Raw genomic sequence first — 19,571 nt, forward strand, 5'->3', positions numbered from 1 at the left:
AGGGGCATGCTTTTGGCTCCGCTTGTGTGTACCCCCATCACAACCAGTTATGATCGAGAAGTGGCTTTGAACCTGAGCACTAGCACCACAGGGGAGGGACGAGCCATATCCCAGACAACTCCCAAAGCAAGGCCACACACCCGATAAACACGTGAACATATATGTACTTGTAATGAACCCCAAATCCTCACAGAGAGAGAGATTAACATCCATTTATTATACATCTCAGGCTCATTGCTTGGGAGCTGTCTGGGTTAAAACAAGTACATTTACCCAAATAATTACACATTCGTGTAGATGTAATTATTGCAGCCCTTACACAGAAAGTGACCCACCTGTAACTTGGCCAAGATCCTGCCCAAGTGTAGCAAAAGAGAACTTATTTGGGGAATTTAAAAGTTTAAAAAATAATAAAGTTGACATTTAATGATAGGAAAAAGGGTTCAAAAATAAATATAAAAATCACATTTTATTGACTCGATAAAATAAAGCGCAATTAAATTTTTATTTTAAAATATTTTTATTATAAATATTATATCATGCCTTTTTCTTAATTCTTTGATTTTTAAGACAAGACTTAGCTTCTGATTAGCAAATACTCCACAAGCTTTACTCTGCCCCTCAAGTTTGTATAACTGCTGGAGGCCATCACAGCCAGGTAGAGGCCGCCCTCGGTTTGCCTTTCACTCTCTGGCATTATTCAACTTTTCCCCAGACTATAAGAAAAATGTCACACCCACCACTTTAATCATGAGCTCTGGCCATCCTGTTACTGAGGTAACATCAGTATCCCCTGCAATTACAGAAAGTAAAAGGGAAAAACCTACAGAGAATCAATATACGGCAACCACTGGTTTTAATACCTATTTCCTCACTTAATAAGCTTTCTGGTACCTAAACTTAACACTCACAACATTATACCCTCATAATATCTGGCAGAAAAATGTGAAATATCAGTTGTTATATCCTTCTACAAACTAATTTAAAATCAAAAGAGCTAATAAGAATATAGCATGGGTATAATACGAGGGAATCACTACGGTAAGAGAATCTCACTGTTTTCCTTCTAAAATACATCATAAACGATTAATCTTGTCAAATCCTTTCACTATTCAAAGTGATCCAGCCTGTGTGTGGTGCACTAAGGAACTGTTTTGGTTTGGTTTGATTTGGTTTGGTTGTTTAATGGTTATAGTCTGACCTTTAAGAAGTTGCTTTCTGGGCACATCAGTGGAATACCTGATTCTGCATTTGCCTAGCATGCTGGTGGTCCCTAATAAACAGCCCACTTCTCATTACTGTACATTTATAGCGTGAGAGACAGAACACTCAATAACGTGCCGTTAAGCCCAGAAAATACGGTTGTTTTCATTAGAGAGCTTACAGGAGCTTACAGATGGATAAGACCAGCTAATATGTGTGCATGCAGAGCTCCTGGGGAGAGAAAAACGGCAGCACTGACTTCAAGAGGTAACTTCCAGCTTTAACACTTTAAACCCTTCGGGGATCCTCAGGGACCTGCGAGAGGGAACCACGAGAAGCAATTGAGCTGTGGCTCTTTTCTCAGATTTTCTTGTAGCTGTTTGCTTTGCATTACTTAGCAAAAGGTTACACTCACTGTGTATTTATATAACAAGCAAGGTATTTATACATAATCAGAAACATGCCAAAGGCTCAAAATGGAAAGTTTCTGAAATATCTCATCTTAGGGGATGACTAAGGCCTATTCAAATGTACCTATTTTAGAAAATTCCTCTTGTCTGTTTCAAGGGCTACTCCCAAGGCATTGAAAGTGAAACCATGAAGAGAGAAGTCCCTGGGGTTCTGCCTTGTGTGTTTAGATTCATTACTTGGCCCTGGGGGTTTCCAGAAGGATTAGCAATATTTTGAGTCAGCTTTGGAGCTGCCCCTTTTTTATTAGCTTATTCATGAATAGACAGGGTCCCAAAGACCCCACTAATTGCCTAAAGGACCTCAGTCTCCTAAGCTCTATGGTAATCATTACCTCCAACCATGAAGCAGGCACTGGGCAAGTGCTTTATGCACATTCCCCCAAACCTCTCAACCACCTAAGTACTGTCAGGTACAATTCATAGAGGAAGAAACTGATACTAGCAGATTTGTGGCAGAGCCAATATTCAAGCGCAGGTGTGTCTGGCTTTAAATTCTCTTCTCTTTCCTCTGCTGTGCTCTTTAGACATCAGATCGATGATAGGAGAGGTCCCAGCGCCTGTTAGTTCAGCACCACACATAGCGGCCAACCCCATTCTGGGCTGCATGGAGATTCTTGGAGAGGGAAGGTGGCCAGAAGGGACCTTAAGTGAAGTGAAGGTAGCTGTCAGGCCCCACTTTCCGACCCATTGGCAGCCATCAGCTCTCAGCTACTGTTGTTTATTCAGGAAGACTTTTTCCAGCTTTACTGAGATATAATTGACCAAAAACATCATATGCGTTTAAGGCCTACAACATGATGATTTAATGTACTATGTATATATTGCAAAATGATCACCACAATAAGTTTAGTTAACACATCCATCATCTCACCTAGTTACAAATTTGTTTCTCTTGTGCTGAGAACTTTTAAGATCTACTCTCTTAGCAACTTCCAGGTATACAGTAGAGTACTGTTAACTATAATCACCATGCTGTATGTCACACCCCCAGAACGTATTCATCTTATAACTGGAAGTTCGTACGCTTTGACCGCCTTCAGCCATTCTCCCCAGATTTCAGTTCTTTTTGGATGCGGGTCTTTGCTACCACACGTGCAAAAAGAAGGGGATCTCTTGTAACTAGGTTCTGATGCACAGCTGTGTCCCACAATAGCAGGTACCCAGGATAAGGAATCCCATTCTTGGTTTTCTTTTACCACCAGGGGGACCCCTGTTACAAGGACAAGGAATTGTTGAAGTGACCTCAGTAAAAATATTTCAATCATCAACCAACATCCAAAACAAGATGTTCCCTCTTCTTCAACCCCTACATCTAATTGGTCACTAAAACTTGTCAGTCCCCTCCCCTGGCCAATATCTGGAAAAATCCTTCCCCTCATTGCCATTTCTACAGCCCCTGCCCTAGTTGCAGCGCTTCACACCTTACCCCTGGATAATTGGAATAGCTTCCTAAAGGGTTATCCTGCCTCCTTTCCTTTTCCCCTCTGGCCCCTCGTCCATCCTGAAGTCAGAGGGAATTTCTAAAATATCTGGTCATTGCATTCCTGTGTTTTACAACTTCACCTAGTATGCCGTTGAATCGAAAATGAAGTGTTTTCACCTCCCAACTTTTATCCTGACCCTTCTCAGCCTGGTAAAGATAATGTTTACCTGTCAGGCCTCACACATCCTGATTTACCCTGAAACTGTAGTGTGATCTTGAATAAGTTATTTTGCATCTATGATTTTCAACTTCCTCATAAATGTAATAGGGAAGGTAATTAAATGAGATAAACCATGTGAAATTCCTAACGTAGCTTCTGACCCTATGATGAAATTTACATTTGTTTGTTTGACAAATGCACTTTTCACGTTGAAAATAGTGGTGAGGTATATCCCAATGGACTGCATCACTGTAGCAATCTATTCTAAGTAACATTTACTCTTGTTATGCCCCCTGCAAATTCAGAGCTATTACCCATGTCCTTTTCTTTTTAAGTAAACATTATTATTGGGTTTCCCCAGCTTTCTACTCTGAAATGAGAATTTGAGTACAAGTGGCTTATTTTGGAGATGGCCCCGAGGAATCTTGATAAGAAGAGGGAAAGTAATATGGGGAAGGTATGGGAGTCAGTGAAGAGTACATTAACAAGGAAGTCCCGCTGTGGGTACCAGAGCTCAGCCACTGACGTCTCTGGAAATGGTATAGAATACACACCAGAGAGCAAAGGAGTTGGGGTGTTTATGTGCCACTCCACTTGGTCTTTGGTTAGGATTACTCCTGGGTGGGAGTGGTTTATTCTCTGCTACCTCTGGGCTACTGCTCTCACAGCCAGAACTATTCTTAAAACCAGAGAAAGGCCTTAGGAAGACCCGATACAGTGGCCACCTGCTGGAATGCACTGAAGTGGTGAGGCCTGAAGAGCCTTGGGCCAGGTGCAGGCACCACAGAAGGATCTAGTTGCTCCACAGTCCTTGCCAACACTTGGCACTGGCAATTTCTTTTTCAGTTCTTCTTTTCATTCTGTGGTTGTAGGCTGATGTCACATGTTTGTTAGCTGTTTTAGGTAATCATCTTTGTGAAGGATGTGAGCCTTTTGATCATTTTTAACATGGGTTGTCTGGCTTTTTTTTAAACATATTTTGGGAGGATAGATCAATACATATATACATACACACATACATACATGTTCTTTGTTGGATGTATGTGTTATAAACATCTTACTCTGATCAGTGCCTTCCCTTTTCTTTCTTATGGAGTATCTTGATGAAGAGATATTCTTCATGATCAGTGCTTTTGTGTCCTGTTTAGGAAATCTTTGCCCACACAAAAGTCATGAAGATAGACTTCTAAGTTGTCTTTGAACACTTTATTGTGTAATCTTCAACACTCTGGTATATAATTCCATGAAATATTTTTATGTGTACAATGTAAGAGGGGGTTGATTCTTTTTTCATATCTATATCCAATTGATCAATCACCATTTATTAAAAAACCATTTTTCCCACTGCCCAGAAGTGGCACCTTTGTCATAAGTCAAGGAGCCTTATATACATGGTTCTGTTTATGAATCCTCAAGTTTTTACCATCTGACTAAATAGTCTTAGCCATACAGAAAATAAACTAATAATAATAAACTAACTTAATCTAATAAGAGATATATCCAAAAACCCACAACAGCTGTCACGCTTAGTGGTAAAATGTTAAAGTTTTCCTTCAGAGCCTGGGGATAAAACATGATCTCCGCTATCATCACTTTTCTTTACCATCGCACAGGATGGCCTACCTAGAGCAATCAGGCAAGATGGAGAAACTAAAATGTAGAAGAGTTGGAAATGAAGAAATTAAACACTATTCACAGATGACATAGTAGGTATATAAAAAATCCAAAAGAGTGTACATTTAAACTAGTAAAATTAATAAGTACATTTAGCATAGTACTTCACGCAAGATAAATATAAGAAAATCAATTATCTATATACTAGCCGCAAAAACAAAGAAAATGAAATTTAAAAATTATTTCATTTGATCACCATGAAAAGCATCAACTAACTAGAAATAAATCTCACAACACATGTGCAAGACCTTTACCCAGAAAACTATAAAACATCACTAAGAGAAATTTTTTAAGATACAGAGGAATCTATCGGGATAGTAAGACACCACTGTGAAGATATCCGCTCTCACATGGGTATATAGATTTAATGCAGAACCAATCAAATCCCAGCAGGGTTATTTGCGGAAATTGATCAACTGATTCTGAAATTTATATGGAAACGAAAGGGCCAAGATTAGCCAAGAAAGTGTTAAGGAGTAAAAAGAACAAGTATCAGTCACTATAAAAGCAGCAGGTATGAAAACATGTAAAAGTACATTTCTAAAGGCAGTGTGCTATTGGCATAAGGACAGGCTGACTGAGACCTGAGTACTGGTATTTTTGGAAAGCTCCAAAAATGTTCTAATGGGCAGTCAGATGGAGAATCATTTTTCTAGCTCTAATTTTTACCTACTTTCTTTACCCTACTCCTGCTTTAGTTGGGGTTTGCCCCTCCACTTGTATTCCTGCACCATTTTGACACCTGTGTTCCAGTAACATTGCATTATGCCTAGTCAGTCTCCCCTTATAGATGTTAACTACATAAAGACAAACATTTTCTTGTATTTCTGGATGGCCTGCCTAATGCCTAGCATGTAGAGAAGTTTCTAAATAAGCATTCTTTAAATGACTTAAAGAACCACTGGGTTCAATTATTGACATAATCCCTTCCTTCATGAACCCCAAGCTGTGCTGGATAAAACCTAACACATCTCTTTGTCTCAGTACCATATACACAGCCTCTCCAAAGACTGAAGGTGAAAGATTTAAATTACTTGTCTTAGTTGCTCTCTAGGGTGTTTTTAGAGTTTAACTTCCATTAAAAGGGGGCTTTAAAATAACATCAAACAAGAAATATAAATAAGAAGGTACCTTTCAGGCTAAGTTGATAACAGTGCAACAATCACATTGGCTTAAAAAGTGAGGGGGTGGAATTTTGGGCATGTCCTGCATTGGACTATTTATTGTAGCTTATGATATGTGCCAGGGCTTTGGCCTCTCTGCTCATAAAATCCTGCTGGTCCACAAAGATACCAGATGGAAGGCCACAAGGTTGTTATTTTTAAATCATTCTGGTTAGCTATTGATTTAGGACCAAAAATGAGGAAAGTATATACAAAGAGTTTAATTAAAAGGGATGCAATTAGACTTTGGTTCTGATATGTGAAACCCTACTGCAAAATCCTGAACTTGTGGTCATACTGAGACAGTCACACTATCCCAGGGCAACCCACTCATTCCTCGACAGTTGCAAGTATTAGAAAGCTCTTCCCTGGCCTTGGGTACCACACAGATTAAATTTAATCCATCTTATTCAAGTCAGACCCCAAATATTTGAACAATGCTTGCCTGATCTTTACTCTCTGTTTCTGATTTAATGGCTCCATTTCTTTCCACTGCTCTTCATATGACTTAATCGGGGTCAACCTCAAGTGACCTCCTGGTCACTCACTCCTAACATACTCCAGACAGTCCTAGAGAGTGATGATACCTAGAACAGAACTCAATATTCTAGGCATGTTTTAACCAAAAAATAAAAAAAGAATGAGTTTCTAGCACCCTTTGTTATGAGCTTATAGTACCCTTTTGTTATGAGCAATATATTTCTGTTAATTTAGTTTGAGTTGATTAATTTTTCTGCCTTAACTTTACATATACTTGGCTTCTTAAAGAGCTTTTAGTATAAAAATAACCCAGTGTTTTCTCTTGTTTTGCTACACCGACACATTTCTGCAGAATTATACCTGTATAGTTCTTCTTTTATGCTTGTGTAGTTATCCATTTGTTTCTATTAAATTCTATCTCACCAGATTTACCCCAACCTGGATTTTGACTCTTTGATCCAACTTACAAGGGATTGAACTAGTTTAGTTTCCATCACAGCATGCATTCCTGCCCTCATCTAAGATGTTGATCCCAGTGCACAAGGCTAAAAACTGAGCCCTCTAGCATATGGTAGAAGTGACATTGATCCATTAATGAGCATCATTTGGATGAATTTACTCAACCAGATGCAAATTAACCTAATAGCAATATCTTATAGCCTACATTTCTCCAGGTTGCCCATAAGAAAGCAAAGATGGACTTTTCAAACATCTTACTGAAAACCATATGCACACTGTCTACATCATGCCTGTATTTGCAATAGGAGACTTCAGTCATTGTACCCTAGGAAATTATGATTTTCAATTTCAATTCAAATTGATGATTCAACCACCTTGTCAAAGAAGAGGGAGGATAACTTCCAGCAAGGGGATGTATTCACGCTGGCACTGAAGCTACCTTTTCAATAAATAGTATTATCTTCCCATTCTATTTTCATCTGTATGTCTGGCCTAGCTGAAGTCACTTAGATGTCAGGACCTTTTAACTTTTGCCATTTCTGGATAGCTTAGCATATTCCTACTGGTTACCATTTTACCCAACATGATTAACTGCCTTTCTCTGGTCACTCAGAAGAAGAAAAGGCTCCATCACAGACTATCTCAAGCTCTAACATAAGGATAAAGGCTTCCTGAATAGAATGCTTGCCAAGATCTAGACTGACAAAAGAAAGCATCTTGAATTGGAACTATAAAAATATTAAATTAGTTTGCTAATTAGAACAATTTCTCCCTGTTGAGCAGGTATGGGAGAAATTGTTCTAATTAGCAAATTAATTTAATATTTTTAATATTAGAGCAGGACTGCTAGTTGGCTCAGGCAAGAAGACGAATGAGCCCTGCCAGTGTGGCTCAGTTGGTTGGGTGTCATTCATGCACCCAAGGGTTACTGGTTCCATTCCCAGTCAGGGATCATGCCTGGGTTGAGAGCTCAATCCCCGGTAGGGGGTGTGCAGGAGGCAGCCCATCAATGTTTCACTCTTGCATCGATGTTTCTCTCACTCTTCCCCTCTTCTCTCCTCTCTCTCTAAAAATCAATAAAAAAATCTTTCAAAAAAAAAAAGAATGAAGTAACTCAAGTAACTCAGAGGTCAAGAGCACAGGCTCTGGGTTCTGAGGGACCTGAGATTTGAGTTCTGGCTCTACTGTGGGTACTAATTCTGGGATCTTGGGAAACTTTCTTACTATGTGTTCCTGTTTCCTCATTTAAAAATGGAAATAAATAGTTTCTACCTTAGAAGATTATTATAATGACTAAATAAAATTTAAATGCAACTAGGATATGGTACTTATAAGAGTTCAATGAATGTTAGCTACTACTATTCTATGTGCTCACCAAACAATCTTCTGATTTTATTTTTTACTTCTCCAAGTTTACATACAGGAAAAAATGGGCTAGTCATATTCCTATACTGTACATTTGTGTACTAGTTTAGCTATAGCTAAATATCAGAATGTAAATTCCATGAGACCAGGGATTTTTCTCTGCTTTCTTTCATGCAGAACCTAAAACACTGCTTAGCACACAGTAAGTACTTAATTAGTAATTTGTTGAATGAATAAAGAAATGTACCTAGCTCCCAGTTGTCCACATTTACTATCTCTTCAGATTGCTTATGTGGTTTAGGTAGATAAAATGAGAAAATCTGGGCAGAACATTTAGCACAGCCAGGCACAGATACATATTCAATAAATAACTATTATGATGTTTACATGGCTTCCAGAAAGTTTACTGAGGGGGGTAAAAAGCTATGGACAGATGGAAACAAGCTATAGAACAAATGGGTTTTCTCTACTATGGGTACTTTCAGTCAGTCTAGTGGGGAAGCAGGCCGAAATAATTAAATAAATTAAGCATACAGGATGATATGAGAACACAAAACACTGGGCTCTACCCATGTCAGAGAAGTAAGCAAGGCTTCTCTGACAAACTGGCTTTTGAGTGTATACCTAAAATATGAGTAGGAATTAGATAATTAAAGAAAGTATAGAGAAAAAGATCCCAGGTAAAAGGAGCAGCTTGTGCAAAGGCCCTAGGGAGACACGATTTTGTGTTTTTTGGAAGAACAGAGAGAAGCCAGTTGAAAGGTACGAGTATGAGAGAAAATTTGAGCTATAAGGCAGACATCTGGCTAGGAGCAGGACCATATAAGACCTTATAGGCCATGCTAAGAATTTAGCTAAGAAACCAGGAAATCTTTGAATGGTCTGAAAAGCAGGGCTATAACAAATCAGAATAGATTTTGTGTATGATTCTGGCTGCTCTGAGGAAAATTGAGGATACACTCATGCACACCACTTGCCTGTAGCCCAGAAGAGCCAGTGACAGGAGCAGGAAGAGGCATTGGAGGGTCTCCCGTAGCTGTCACTGCCTCAGCTCACACACCAAGGAGCTCTGTCAAGACCTTAAGAAGCATTATTTCTGATTGGCCAAATTAGCCACTGATACAAGACCAATTTTCTTCTCCTGTGAGGAATTCTACCTGTCAAAGAAAAAATGGAAAAAGATAGACAGTAAGACTGCTTTGTGCTTGTTATGCCTATCAAGGGGTTATTTGCATTTTCCCAGGTGCCTAAAGTAAAAATAGGCAGACAAAACCTACCTGATCTGTCTTTCTTCCAGAACTCACAGGATATTCATATATCAACCTTGTCCTTTCCCAAGCACCAGGGTGTGGGAAGGCAGATATTTGTATCCCTTATCTGATCCCACTTCCCTCCTCTCCACCTCATTCATTTTGCAGATAGAAAACCTAAATCCAGGACAAACTAAGTGACCATCAAAAATTATTGTCAGAGATAAAGCCAGGATTAAAAACTAGTATCATAATTCCAAACCTTCGCTCTCCTATATTCATGTTAGATCCAAAAAGGTGTTGGACCTAATGAGTTCGCTCTCACACAAGCATTCTCTATCAATGTGTGGTACACAGAAATGAACAGTCAACAGGAAGGAGTAATTCAGTCCCCTCCCCCTTACATAGAGGAGTTATCCTGTGGTCCAGTCTACTTACTGGGCTGCTTACTGAGCATCTAAACCTGGGTGTTCCAACTCATTACACACCAAACAGAAATGATTATCCTCCCCACCCCCATTCTGTTCCTTTTTCTGCATTTCTTACCTCAACACTGCTTTTCCTCCAGTCATCCATTTCTTCCCTCTACCTTACCCCCATCCCATTAATCAGACAGGCCTATGTATTATTTCTCAAATATATCTCACATCATTTCTTGGATCACCTCCAACTTACCTCCCCCCCCCCCGCCCTCATTGCTTTTGCTTTTGCCTTTGCCTAAGCTTAAATCCAGATGATTGCAGTAGCCACTGACTGTTCTTTGGGCTATAGTCCAATGCCTTCCTTCTCCCCTTCATTCTCCCCTCTGCCACTAGCACGATCTACCCAAAATACAGATCCTGTGGCTCTACTGTTTTAAATCCTCCAATGACCACCCCCAACACTTGCAGGAAAAACCAAGCCTTTTCACTGTACCCCAGTCTCTTCATGACATCTATTCATGATATCATTGTCTGGAACTCTCCACCTCGCTCCCTGTGCTTCAGCCATACCAATGACCTGCTGGTCCCCTCGTGATCCATTACCTCTGACATCATCTCCTACCACTCTTCTTCACTCTGGCCTCCTTGCTGTTTCTCTCACCCACCATGGTGCATTCTTGCTTAGGGCCTTTGCACTGGCTGTTCCCTCCGTCTAGAACACTCCTCCCCCAGATAGTTACATGGTTCATTCCTCTACCTTCTTCAAGACAATCCAAATGTTACCTTCTCAAATTTAAATTTGCATACTGGTTATATGTTTAACCTATTATGTTCACCATTTATTGTCAGTGCCTCAATACCCTTCCCCTTACCCCTCCCTCTAACATGTAAGTTCCAGACGACAGGGAATTTGTTTTGTCTTATTAAGTTTATTGATATATTCTAACCACCTAAAACAGTGCCTGATAAATAGTAGGTGCCAAATAAATTTTTTTGAATAAATTGAATGCATAGAGGTACATGTTTTTTCACATCTCTCTTTTCACATGTTCTTCTCTATGACTGAAATACCCTAATTCAATCTATTCCCCCTCATCTACAATCTTACTGATACATTTTTACTTCAAATGTTTCTTGTTTACCTATTGGTTTCCCCAACTTCTTGGGTCAGGGAGCATCTTATGTTATCTTTCTATGCCTATCTCCTAATACATACCACAAAATAAAAAGGCACTTAATAAACGTTTGTTGAACTCAACTGACCTGAATAATGTTGTATTTCAAGAAAAGGGCCTAAATGCATAGATCACATACAAACTGATCAAACTACACAGAAGATCTCATTCCATAAGTCCTTTCGCTTAATGCAGAAGGTACTGGTGTATCAAGTTGGATAACTTGTTGATAGCTAGTCTCAGACCAGATGGTTAGTGCATTCTGGTTTTTAGAATTGGGAAGTGCTCCCTGACTGAAAATCAATGAAGAGAAGTGGGGAGGGGATTCACTGTCACTCAGTTATTTACTACATGTAGGACATTGTGCAGGTGATTTTACATATATCTACTCTTATCCTCACAACAAACTTGTGAAGCAGATATTTATATTTTACAGATGAGGAAGCTGAGATTCAGAGAATTAAGTAATTGCCTAAAGTCACAAAATAAGTAAGGGGAATTACTGGAATTTAACCCAAATGCCCTGTGGAACAAAATCCAGCCCTTTTCCCTGCACTAGGTTGCCTCCCCTGCCACAGTGTGGGAGTTTTAGTCGCAGAGTCATCTTCCTATGCATTTTGAATTCACCCACTTGTTTAGTAAAACTTGTATTTGCATCTGTGGGGTCTAGTTCTTTTATTACTCTGAACAAAGTGTGGAATGTTTCCTACAACATACTCATTCTCTCAAAGTTCAGACCCTATGGAATCTAATAAAATTTAATGCTGGCCTGCAAATGCCACAAAGTATAACACAGAAGCCAATCAAATCACCAGCTTGCTTGGAAGAGATGCCCCTTTCAAATGAGCTACCAGAAAAATCCCACCCACGCCTTTCCCAATGTGGATGGACTGGCCAGCACCAGGCACCTTGCCTGACCTGATTTGGTTCTGAAGGGCAGGTCTATAAACCTGGATATGAACTTTTTCATTTCCTGTTCAAGGCTTTCTAATTTCTTAGACAAAAATAAAAATAAGGGCAGAAGCAGTGAGGGGAGGTGGGAGGAATACAGGAGAGGAAGTTTGTCGTAATTACATTTTGAACAGCCAGATATAGTCTGTGTCTTCCCTCAGGACTGAGCAAAGAACAGTCCAGTTAAAAGAGTCCTTTAAGGAGGATTGTTATGAACGACAGACTTGCAAAGCACTGAGAAGTCTATTCCAAAGAAAAAACTATATTCATTTCAGTTACAGCCATCTCTTGTCATGACCGAAGAGATGAAGGGCAGAGGAGTAAAGAGCTGTCATAGAACAAGAGACCATATTCACCAACAATTACTCAACCCACTGGCTTAATTTTAGCCAGGAAAAGCCTCAGTAAAGACATTTAATAATCGAAAAGCTTAGCTGAATAAAGATGACAATTATGTAGCCCCCAAGATCAAAAGTGGACAATGCATGCTCTGGGGAAGGCTGAAGATGCCCCCAGAAGCTTGACCTCCAGGACCTACTGGATGCTCCAAAGGCAAGGGTGAGCAGAGCTCAGTCTGTAACCAGAGAACAACCGATCTGTTGGTCCACTGATTATGTCGATAGTCTCCAGTTTGATGTCCAATCATTTATTTCTGTGATGAGTGAACTTTGCAATAAAATATACATCATTCAATTTTATGGCTGGGAGAGGCCTTAGAGATTGATCTTATCCACCCCTTCATTTTAATGATGAAGCTTCTCAGACATAAATTTAGGGAATTCCACTTCCCAACTTTTATGAGAACACTAAGTGCAATAACAGAAAAGAGATTCTGGATTTTTCCAGGTAGTGCTGAATTTGCATATCTTGCCTGGTTGGCCCCATGAGTATACCTGCATTTGTCAGAGCGTGTGCTCCAATTTGAGATTTGGAAAAATATGATCACCTGATGGCTCAGAAAATAAGGCTGGAAAAAATAAAATGTTCAGAAAATCTGGTTTGGCTTATGCTTCCGCGCTGAGGTACACAAACTGGTGAAGGGAAGAGAATAGAAACATGTTCTACTCCTTTTCTCTCTCTCTCTCTCTCACTTTTTTAAGCTTTCATGGAAATATGTGCTTTGGGGAAAAAAACAGCAAACATACGGAGGCCCCCACTTGAACTATTGATAAAGATAACAACAGGAAGAAATACAGATAGAAAAGGGGGGAAAGAAGTACTTGTACCTGGAGCACAGTGAGTTAGAATTTAGCAGGTCCATAGAATTAATATTCATGAATTTTAACAGCTTAAGAATGCTCTGTGCAAAACAGATCTAAATACATTAGGCCCGTGCAGCTAACCTGGTAGGGGACTGAGCCTGAGAGATGCTGGAAAGGAGAAAGCAAGGGATGCTAAAGGGGCCCGCTGCCCAGGGAGCTCCGGCGGCTGTCAGAAAGGATCTGCGACAGCAAGAATGGGCCCCAAGAGGGAGGGATGTGAGGCGAGCTGCAGGGCCCTCTCCTTCCTCCTGGTCTCTGCTCCCTCCGCTCAGAGTCGGGGAGAGCTCCGCAGAGCTTCTGCTGGAGAGGCGGGGGGTGAAGAAAACGCGAAGGAGGCCTCAGGAGACCTCTTTGTGTAAGGAAAGTAAAACCCACAATAAACTCAGGAGCCGTTAAAGAGAACAGAAGAGTGTGCCTTTGTATTAGGCACAGCTCTTTGTTTACACTGAAAATAGAAACATGAAAACTAAATTGCAGGCAGCTGCCCGTCTCCTTTCTAACCCCTCCACCTGTCACACTGCCTAACCATGCAAACATCCGGGCCCTAAAAGAACATTAAATATTCCTTGGTGGAGTCTTAACATCCAGGAGCCATCCAGCAATGTTTACACAGGGTGCCTGAGAAACTCTTAGATTCTAAAAGCATCTAAGTCTAATATTCCCCAGTTAAAGAAAATACCCAGAACCTCTAAACATTTCCTAAGGTAAATAATAAAACATTATTTGACCCCAGAATTTAAGCAGTGATTTGGGGAAGTTTTTACATGATATTGGCATAGCCATTGTAAGAGACAAAAGTTTTATGACTACTATTTCAAGCCAGAACTGGCCCACGGTCCGCTACTTTTCCGTGATGACATCAACTTCCTCTTTCCATAAAACGGGGGGGGGGGGGGGGGGGGGGGGGGGTGCTAATGAAGCCTATTCAGACAGTGAGCCTGCTCACCACTTACACTTTGTGCCCTGATAGCACCTTTCATTCAACAAGCTTTTATCTTTATCATGTACTTAGCCACTGTTTTTTTAAAAAGTCAACACTGCCTCCTCCATTTTGCAGAAAGCAATGAGAATTGCGCCGCAGGAATGGCGATACAGGGCTTGGGAAGAAACTGAAGTTCAAGTGCTAAGGAGTTTGAGTTTGGACACTGAGATCCTGCCCATGCGTCACTTAGCCCCTTCCCCATATCCGTCTTCCTGTCAGGGCAACTGGACACCCAGCTCATTTCGTTCCTGTTTTTTTTTCTATTTCCTCTGCCGGTTAGAGGCTCAGTACAAGGGTAGGGAAAATTAGGACTTTTCTGATTGTGTGTGTGTGTGTGTGTGTGTGTGTGTGTGTGTGTGTGTGTGCTGTTTCTGTTTATAGACAAAATTATCGTTTTTTGTATACATGCCTCTCTCCAAATAACTAGGTTGTTAACTACTTGATAAACAACCTCACATGCTTACTATCTTCAAAACCCAAGCAAAAAGCAAAATACCTAGCACAGAGTGAAAAATGATGATTGCTTTTTTGAAAAATATCAATGAATGAATGAATTCTTTGCTTCTGATTGAACCTGCTTGGAGGCCCTACCTGGTACCAAGGGATCCTAGGAAACCATGTTCCATGTGGCAACTCAACCTGCTATTGTTTCATTTGGGACATAGTCTATTTTTCACACTAGGGGTATAGACTGAAATGTAAACAGAGATATTTTGCTTCCTCTGTATATTTTGGGTTCTAACCATTCACCATATATTATGTCAGTCGTTTCTTTCTGATCTTTCCAGGACAGAACATTATTCCATCCTGTGAGCAACAGCTGCATGGATTGCAACCCTGCAGAGAAGAAGATTTTCATGGCCAGATGTGACCCTCTATCTGAGACTCAGCAGTGGATGTTTGAACATATTAATATGACTGTTTTAGAAAAATTTAACCACCATGCCAGCTCCTAGAAAGAAAAAACAAAGAGTGATTACCTACAGATTCTGAAAACTAAATTTTCGCCAGCATCTGGGTCGAAGGAATCAGGAATAACATTTTCTAGATCTAGGAAACCTGGTTGAAAGATTTGTAAATGCCACGTTGAAGTAGGTTGTCCTGGAGAACTTCCTGCATCTGAAGAACTTGGCTGAGAACCTCACCAGCTGCTTCTGCGAACTTGAGACTAGCAGTTCCCTTGCTGGCCAAGGGCAAAGATTATATAGGGACTTTTCAAAACAACTGCTGAGTTAATAAATCCTAGCATTTCTCAGGTCAAATCCTGCAGTAGTGAGTAGCTATGAATGGATCCTATCGTCGGGGTGGGAGGGGGGTGGAAATAGAGTGCATGACTGCTCTGACAACCTGAAGATACCAGGTGTAGGACTAGCCACGCTGGAGGGGTGAGCTGTACTCTTGGTGCCATTCTCTGACTCAGAATGGGTTAAGCAGGTTTAACCCTTAAAAGTGCTGCAGATGATTTTAGAGTGCTCATACCATTCTGTTTTCTTGTTGTTGTTGTTTATTTAAATGAAGGTGTGCTATCTAATGTAAGACTTAAATTACATCATGAAATGGACTTCCAGTGTTTCCATTCTTGCACTGACCATTTTCCTTTTCAAGCAAAAGTAGCTTATTGTTCATAAGAGTTCATGCTCCATCAATCAGCTGAAGTTCTAATCCAGTGCCCTTGTATGAATCTAGTTTAAAAACAAAAACAGAACACTATGTTCCCAAGTTACTCCAAAGAGAAAGATTTCACAGAAGCAGCAAACCTTGTAAGGTATAGGAGAGGGATTTCCTTAGAAAATCTATTTTTACTTTTCTATTATTTTTAGAATTTTAAAAGTCCAATGTTTGTCCAGTCATAATTTTTATTAAGGAAGGGAATGGAGTGAGGTTGATGTAATTTGTTTAAGGAGATTCTTAAACCCAAATAAATCTACACTCCAAGTGACGTGTGAAAATGTCTCGGTTCACTTCAATTCTGTTTGATCAGGCCTCGGGACATAGAAGTGGTTTTACTTGTTTGGTTTTTTATTTTTTTTGTTTTATATCATTGATATTAATGATGTTTTTGCTTTACTTGGAAGTGCACAAAAGGGATTTTCATTAATAAAGTGCTTCTGACACCATTTTCTGTAAATGGGACAATATTTCAGGGGAGAAGAAAGGAATAATTTGAAAACTAAATGGAACATTTGACCCTTAAAAGATTTTCTTTTTTACTTTTCAATAATAATGGGGATGGGAGAGGAATATATAGAGATCAAGATGGGTCTTTAGAAAAAAAAAAATCATGTTTATTATACATTGCTCACATTTTTTCAAATAGAAAAAATTTTTTATTTTACTTTCATTCTTTTCTTTTAATTTGGTTTTCCTGTTAACAAAAATGTATACATCATCTTGGATATAGACTCATTGAATTTTAGAATTGGGAAGACTTATTCTAATCCCTTTGTTTTTACAGATGAATAGCAAAAGCCCAGAGAGGGTGGTCCTAATTCCTGGCAGGGCAGATGGGTTTTCTGACCCTACTTCACTGCTTTTCTCCTGTTCTGTGTTCCTTGCTCTGTTACCAGAGGCAGTCTGGTTATTACTCTGATTTAACTTACAATTCTCAGTCACTAGATGAAACCTATGCCTCCCTGGGGATGCGTACAAGAGTAGCATTCACCTTCAGAAGCTTTAATATATGAAACCTCTTCTTGTAAATGTTCGCGGTTTTGTTTGCGCCTCAAAATCTAATCAAAATGTCCAGTTACACTGCCCTGCTAATAGTCAGGGAAGAGCTATTTCATTATCTTGACTGATTTTTCAAGCATTCTTTTGAAGAACTCTTCTTTTTAAACTGACAGTCAGAGACTTTTTTTAAGTAGGTCAAGAGATCTTGAAGCTTTCAAGATGCATAGCAGAGAAAATCAATAGTGAGAAATTAACCTGTGTGTTGAGCAATTCCAGAGAGTGAGGGAAGCTTTGTCTCAAGTGTTCAGAGAGCGATCTGGTCTTAGAATTAGATGAGCCTATAAAATTCACATTATGTCATTAAACAGTTGACTGCTGTTTATACTTCGGCCCAAGAGCCAACCTTGGGCTCTGCACCCTGGAAGGCTGGATGTGAGGATGCTCTAACCATGAGAAGCTAGCCATAGCACATTGGTACTGTCCTCTGAGAAAGCCTGGACACTGCATCACTTTAGTGTAACCCCCAAGATCAACAAAGATTGATTTCCTGATTTCAGAGGGACTATCTCTTGGATCTAATCTCACCTTTGAGTCCAAAGACATAATATAAAAAATTAAAATTAAAAAAAAACTTAAGCTTGACACAATCAAAGCCAAAATTAAAACTTCAAACTGCCAAAAAATTGTTAAATGTTTGCAAATGGGGACCATCCCAATAGAATAAAATAAAGCCAAAAGAATCTGCCCCTAAACAGAAGGGTGAGGGGCTGGTAATAAGCACATTTCAGGAGGCATCCCCCATACCACCAAAGGTTGGGACTCTACTTACTTGAAATACCACTATTTCCATTCTGAAAAATAAGAAATTTCAAATGTTGGTGTATTTATTTGGCCAAGAGGACTGAACGGTTTTCAGAAAGATTCTCATTCCTGGAAATAACGTGATTTCGATCTTGAACAGCAGAGTACTGACCAACCCTTTTATCAGAATGGGAGGAAAAATATCATAAAGTTAATCTGGCCTCAGAAATTGCTACTTCTCCACAACAAAAAATGGCTTTGTCAGAAGTTAGAAAATAGTTAATTTTTAAAATCCTTCTTATGTATTTACTGAGAAAGTCTGAGCTGAAAAACAGTTGGGAACTAATTGTGGGATTTATACTTTGTTCCAAGGCTGGATTAGCACCATGGCAATAGCGACATATTGGCGGCTATGTCTACTGCACTTTAGTTAAAAATATTAATGTGATCACATGACTGGTTTTAAATGTATTCAGGGGCCTCAGTGAACAGTGCAAGTTACAGGATTATTTTGTGAATTGATAACATCGAGCTTTATAAAATAAATGCATAGCACGGATTGAAAATGGATTTACAGTCAATGAAGGAGAATGCTAGGCCCATTCTGTTCATGTTCTTACAAAACATAAAACCAATGCCAATACGACATTATTTCCTTTAGGGGTAATTATATGGTGTGAGGGTTTTTTTAATTAAAACAGCCAAAAAGTTAATAGAGGGCACATATATATAAATAGCTATTTTGTGCTTCTTGACCTTACATAAAAAATTTCTATTTCCATCCTTTTATAACTATCTCCATAAGGATAGCAAAAAGGAATCTTTTATTGGAAAGACCAGCACTATAAAGTTTATGTCAGACCAATCAAAAGAGCCAATGGCACTTCGATTACTAAGCCCAAGGTCCAGTCACAGAAGGCCACCCCCCCCCACACTGTACCCATTCCTTGCCCAGGACGTCAGACACCTGAGGACCAGAACAGAATCCAGGGCAAGACTCTCACACGCCTCCTGCTTTTGACTGCCCGTCGAAAGTGTTACAGAAGCTTTCCCACAAGTGAACATTTCCCTGGCCTTCGAATGCAGTCCGGTTGTATTACTCAGATTTTAGAACCATCCTAAATAATATGTGATTGATTCTCGTGAACCTCGATTTATCCCTGGCAAACCATGCAGGAAGGCTGTTTAGATATGCTTTCATAAACAGGCTGCAGAGGGAAGGAAGGCATTTTATATACGTCCCGAGAAGGAAGACTCCAGAGGGAAAGTATTTTTCAGTGACTCCCTAGGATTCTGGGAGTAAATATCAGTGGCGAGAGGTAAATTGTCTCTCCAGACACGGGTGCGCGTAACCCTCTCCATCCAGCCCGTTGACAAGCTCTGCCCTGGTCACCGTAACTCTCAGGTGACACCACTAACTGTAATTACTCTCCACGTGTGAAGCTGTGGCGGGAACACTGAAGCGTGACAAGTGGCCAGTCTTCCCCACGCCGCCGGCACTGGAAGATTGCTCTTTGATTTATGTCTGTAGCCTTTGCTTGCAGAACCGGGAGCTGTTTGCGACTCTATTTGGGAGACTCGACATTGGCCTGGAGCTTTTC

The 19,571-nt window shown here is 39.9% G+C and overlaps 1 protein-coding gene across 1 annotated transcript in view; it reads left to right on the forward strand.

Moving 5' to 3' along the window:
- The window catches only part of GALNTL6 (polypeptide N-acetylgalactosaminyltransferase like 6), a 762,501-nt gene extending 745,919 nt beyond the window's left edge, over positions 1-16,582 (forward strand). The window contains exon 13 of the mRNA XM_081135404.1: positions 15,288-16,582. Coding sequence (XP_080991530.1) covers positions 15,288-15,455 — 168 coding nt within the window. The 3' untranslated portion in view covers positions 15,456-16,582. The remainder of the gene's footprint in view (positions 1-15,287) is intronic.
- The last annotated feature ends 2,989 nt before the right edge of the window (positions 16,583-19,571 follow it).

The sequence above is a fragment of the Miniopterus schreibersii genome (assembly GCF_964146895.1).
Source record: "Miniopterus schreibersii genome assembly, chromosome: 4".
Classification (NCBI taxonomy): Eukaryota; Metazoa; Chordata; class Mammalia; order Chiroptera; family Miniopteridae; genus Miniopterus; species Miniopterus schreibersii.